Genomic DNA, 5,409 nt, shown 5'->3' with positions numbered 1-5,409 from the left:
TTCCTCCTCTTTCATCCCCTCGGAACCACCTTCTTCACCATCTGATATCTCCTTTCCTTCAACCATTCCATCAGATATTTCTTCATCTCTCTCATACCCTTTTCCCACCAGAACACCTAATCCCTATAGTGTTGTTCTTCCCGACTCAAGGTTCACTGTCAACCCTCCAACCCCTACCACTCAAACATATCTGGAGCTTTTACATGCTGATGTAAATGGCTGGTTGGAGATTCTAGGTGCTGCTCACCTTAATCATCTGGATGAGTATGCTACAAACAACCTTTGGAATACCTTTCGTCAGGATTTTCTGGATAAGGCTACAGACACTCAGAGAAGGATTATGTCTGAAGCTCCTGGTGTTCGTGGTCTCCGGTTGGAAGTTGGTGAGAGGAGCCATCACCATCTCATCAGGAACAGAAATGTTCTTGAAAGAAAGATACCAGCAGATGAGTTGGAAGAAGAAAATCTCTGCAGAGACATCGTGGTGTGGAGACCATGGTTTCCTGTGCTGACTGGAGATTTTCAGTGGCTGTTCAACTGGTTCAGAATGAACCCTTCTGAAAAAGCACCTCACATGGTCTTTCCAGTAGTGGTTTATCGTGCTGAAGTTGCTGGTCCTACTCCTCCAACAAACCTAGCAGCTATTCTTCAAGCATTGGAAGATGGAACTTCTGAGCTGCCTGAACCAGAATATGCTAAGGCTACTTCTGAGTCAGACTCAGATGAGGAAATGAAAGATGCACAAGCTGAAGATCTTCCAGAAGATCACCCTACTGAGATTGCTGTCCCTCTGGGCAGAAATACTGGTGCTTCTTCTTCTGGTGAAACCTCAGCTCTGATGGAGACCTTGGAAACTCTTCATCAGAATCAAGCTATGCTGGCTTCTCGTTTGGACGCGCAAGAAGCAGCCAATGCTGAGTTTCGTTCCTTCATGACAAGGCAAGCTACAAGCACTGACGGGATTCATGATGTTCTGGCGCGGATTTTGCGTAGGCTAGGATCTTAGTCTTTTGGTCTTTGTAGTTTCCTCTCCTTGTTGCATCTGTTTTCCTGCATTCCTTTCTTGTAATCCTTTTTTTGATTATCAATGAAAATCTTCTTTGCTTTTACTTTCCAGCGTTTTTTTTTGTCTTATGCATCTGCATTCTTTTGAAATATTGCTTTTTGATGTTATGACAAAAAGGGGGAGAAGATAAATGATAAATGATTTGATTTAATCAGTTGCTCTTACTAACAAGAACTGCAAGTTCTATATGGTTTAAGTGTTTTGCAGGTATACTGAAGAGAATCTTCAAAGCAAACACAAGAAGCAAAACCGTGGAAACTGAAGCAAGCTGAGTGCTGTCAAGCTTCAGAAATCAGAAGCAAGAAAGAAGAATGAATCAGAAGCACTGATAATAGAATTTGATCTATATTTGTCTATTTATTCTGACAAAATTCTATTTGCTCTGATACATATAATGTTATGGCTCTGATACATTATTTGCTCTGATACATTATTTGCTCTGATACATTATTTCAGCCTATATGGCTCTGATTCATATAATGTGTTCAAACATACATTTTATGTTCTAACTCGTTCATGCTGACTTTTGTCGTTTAGTTTTTGTTCTGTAACATTTCAGGATGTAGAGATGCTCAGATGATGCTCTGGTACATTCAACAATGTTCTGATACAAATCTAGCATGAAGTGATGTTGGTAGAAATTCAAAGCTCTGAAGCTATCCGAGGGAAGCAGAAATCAGAAGCTGCGAATGTTCTAAAAGATCCAGAAAACTCAAGTTCTGAAGCTGTCCTGAATGGAAGCAGAAATCAGAAGCTGTGAATGTTCAGAAGATCAAAGAAATTCAAGTTCTGAAGCTGTCCTGAATGGAAGCAGAAATCAGAAGCTGTGAATGTTCAGAAGATCAAAGAAATTCAAGTTCTGAAGCTGTCCTAGATGGAAGCAGGAATCAGAAGCTGTGAGTGTTCTAGGGATCTAAGGAAATTCTAGTTCTGAAGCTGTCCTATGGAAGCAGAAGTCAGAAGCTATGAATTCTCTGAAGACAAGAAGCTTATATGATCGTCTCTACCGAAATAATCAGGGAAGTCTTTTATTAAAGTTCTTCGAGTATTTATTTCAGGGGGAGATTATTTATCTCAGGGGGAGATTGTTAATCTCAGGGGGAGACATATTCATATGCTTATGCTATAGCTGTGTAATTTGTCTTTTGCCGACTGTTCTTTCTGATCGCAAATTCATATCATTTATATATGTTTTTGTCATCATCAAAAAGGGGGAGATTGTTAGAACAAGATTTGTTCTGATCAATTATCTTAGTTTTGATGATAACAATAATATGAATTTTGCTTAAGATAATATGGTACTCTAATCCAATGCAATTTCCCTTTCAGGAAATATATATAAAGAGTACGCATAATTCAGCGCTCAGAAGCTTTGTCTCAAAGGGTTCAGCATGCAACATCAGAACATGGTCTGGCAAGACATCAGAAGATGGTCGAAGCAGAATCAGAACATGGGTCTATGGAAGCATCAGAAGAACATGAGATCAGAAGCACTGAAGCTCAGAAGATGGTATCACGCTCAGAAGCACTTCAAGGTCAGAAGATCAGAAGATGCTATGCACCAAGCTGTTTGACTCTGATGATATTCAAACGTTGTATTCACAAACATCAGATCAGAAGAAAGTACAAGTGGCAAGCTACGCTGACTGACAAAAGGAACGTTAAAAGCTACTAAAGGCTACGTCAGTAGACACAGCGTGAACAAGGCTCGAGGTAGTTGACAAAAGCGTATAACATTAAATGCGATGCTGTACGGAACACGCAAAGCATTAAATGCATTCAACGGTCATCTTCTCCAACGCCTATAAATATGAAGTTCTGATGAGAAGCAAGGTTAACATTTCTGAACAAGATTATTCAAAAACACTTGCTGAAACGCTGTTCAAATCAAAACTCAGAATCTTCATCTTCATCAAAGCTCACTACATTGCTGTTGTAATATTTTAGTGAGATTAAGCTTAAACATTAAGAGAAATATCACAGTTGTGATTATCGCTTTTAAGAAGCATTTGTAAACTCTTAGAATTGATTACATTAAGTTGTAAGGAACTAGAGTGATCGTGTTGATCAGAATACTCTAGAAAGTCTTAGGAGTGAACTAAGCAAGTTGTAACTAGAGTGATCGTGTTGATCAGTAGACTCTAGAAAAGTCTTAGAGGGTATCTAAGCAGTTGTTCCTGGAGTGATCAGTGTGTGATCAGAAGACTCTGGAAGACTTAGTTGCGGACTAAGTGGAAAACCATTGTAATCCGTGCGATTAGTGGATTAAATCCTCAGTTGAGGTAAATCATCTCTGCGGGGGTGGACTGGAGTAGTTTAGTTAACAACGAACCAGGATAAAAATAACTGTGCAATTTATTTTTATCTGTCAAGTTTTTAAAGCTACACTTATTCAAACCCCCCCTTTCTAAGTGTTTTTCTATCCTTCAACTTGTGTGCATTCTGTAAAGGAGGGAGAAACAAATCGTGTTGTAAGAATGGGAAGGCAGCAAAGAGGCAAGGAAGTGGAATTAAGTTCATGAGTCAGCGTCAGCGTTGTGTGCACAATGGGGGAGGGGGAGCGGTTGACAATGCTGCGACTACCAATTTAGAACGGGTGGCCAGGGATGAAGGCTCATTCAATGGAGGTTTTGTTTCTTATGGAAATCAAACAGAAGAGTCCGACATTGTTCGTAATAACCGTCGCCAATGGAAGTTTCTGGAAAAAAGATATGGAGGGGATTTATGGGATGCTATGGAGGTTTTGGGGGTGGTAGATGTGGATGGAAGTGGGAAGAAAATGGTTTTGAGACGGGACTGTTCGGTTGGAAGTAGTGTGAATGGGGAAGGACGGAAGGAGTATTCTAAAGGTGAACCATGATTATTGGGACATTAAACATAAGAGGGGGTGTTAATTCTCTTAAAAGGAAGAGAATTTGTTCTATTATTAAAAATTCTAAGGCGGATATGTTTATGATTCAAGAAACAAAAATTACTAATATGGGGGATAATATGGCGAAGAGCTTTTGGCACAATCCGGAGGTTGGATTTTCTTTCTCTAATTCTTTGGGGAGGTCGGGAGGTTTGATCACTCTTTGGAATAGTAATAAGGTGGTGGTGGTGGGAAGTTTTAAGGGAGATGGGTACTTGGGCAATATAGTGGAGTGGAAGAATAAGATTCTTTACATCGTTAATATTTATTCTTCTTGTTTGTTGAGCAAGAAAAAGGAGATGTGGAAGGAGCTTTTAGATTTGAAAGAAGCATTCAAAGATGGCGAATGGATAATGGGAGGAGATTTTAATGCTACAAAAAATTCTAGTGAAAGGAAGGGGAGAACGACGGCAACAAATCATTACGAAGAGGAGCTTTTTTCGGACTTCATTGATAAAAGCCTTTTAGTGGATGTGCCATGTAAAGGTAAAAAATTCTCTTGGTTTAGCGGTGACGGCAAATCTATGAGTCGCTTAGACCGTTTTATTATTTCTAGTAGCATTGTTGTGGATTGGGGTGTGGTTGGTCAAGTCATAGGTGATAGAGACATATCGAACCATTGTCCGGTTTGGTTAGTTATGGATGGTTTGGATTGGGGACCGAAGCCTTTTAGATTCAATAATGAGTGGTTTTCTTCTAATTTGTTCATTCCTTTTGTGGAGAAAGAATGGAAAAGCATGAAGGTGGAAGGTAGAGGAGATTTTATTTTAAAGGAAAAGCTTCGTTTACTAAAAGACAAACTTAGAAGATGGAACAAAGAAGTTTTTGGGAAGATAGAGTTGGAAATGGAAGATGGAATCCGGGATTTGAATATTGCCGATGAAAGGTTAGTTTCCGATAATGATGCCTCTTTCGATGTTAATTTTGCTTTGAGGAAGGAAGCTTGTGCTAAATTTTGGAGGAATTTGAAGATAAAAGAAAATATGCTTCTTCAAAAATCTAGAGTTAAGTGGATTAAGGAGGGAGATTCAAATAGCGGCTTTTTCCATAAGGTGATAAAACAAAGGAGAAGGATAAATCATTTAGGTCCTCTTTCTACTCCGGAGGGTTTGGTGGACTCGGTTGAAGATGTTAAAAAGGCGGTTTTCAATTTTTTCGAGAACAATTTCCTTGAAACCGAAGCGAGTTGACCGATTTTGGATGGCATTCCCTTTAATTCTATCAATTCTTTGGAATCGGCGGATATTGAGAAGCCTTTTTTAGAAGCCGAAATTAAGGAGGCGGTGTGGGAGTGTGGGGGAGACAAAAGTCCGGGTCCGGATGGTTACTCTTTTCTTTTCATAAAGAATTGTTGGTCTTTTATTAAAGAGGACTTTATTCGTTATTTCAAGTACTTTTTTGATGGTAACTGTGGACCGTCCTTTCGGGCCAT

General features: G+C 39.5%; 1 protein-coding gene across 1 annotated transcript; it reads left to right on the top strand.

The window, feature by feature from the left end:
• Positions 1-4,045: 4,045 nt before the first annotated feature.
• On the top strand, positions 4,046-5,167 carry LOC131657804 (uncharacterized). The gene has a single exon (XM_058927162.1). The coding sequence runs from the start codon at positions 4,046-4,048 to the stop codon at positions 5,165-5,167; it is 1,122 nt and encodes a 373-aa protein (XP_058783145.1).
• Positions 5,168-5,409: the final 242 nt, after the last annotated feature.

The sequence above is a fragment of the Vicia villosa genome, linkage group LG3, assembly GCF_029867415.1.
Source record: "Vicia villosa cultivar HV-30 ecotype Madison, WI linkage group LG3, Vvil1.0, whole genome shotgun sequence".
Taxonomy (NCBI): domain Eukaryota; kingdom Viridiplantae; phylum Streptophyta; class Magnoliopsida; order Fabales; family Fabaceae; genus Vicia; species Vicia villosa.
Note: the sequence above shows the minus strand (reverse complement) of the source record. Positions and strands in the feature narration are given on the sequence as shown.

What these genes read in the sequence shown, in the direction of transcription:
- LOC131657804 (XM_058927162.1), top strand. Translation starts at nt 4,046, where the DNA reads ATGGGGGATAATATGGCGAAGAGCTTTTGGCACAATCCGGAGGTTGGA.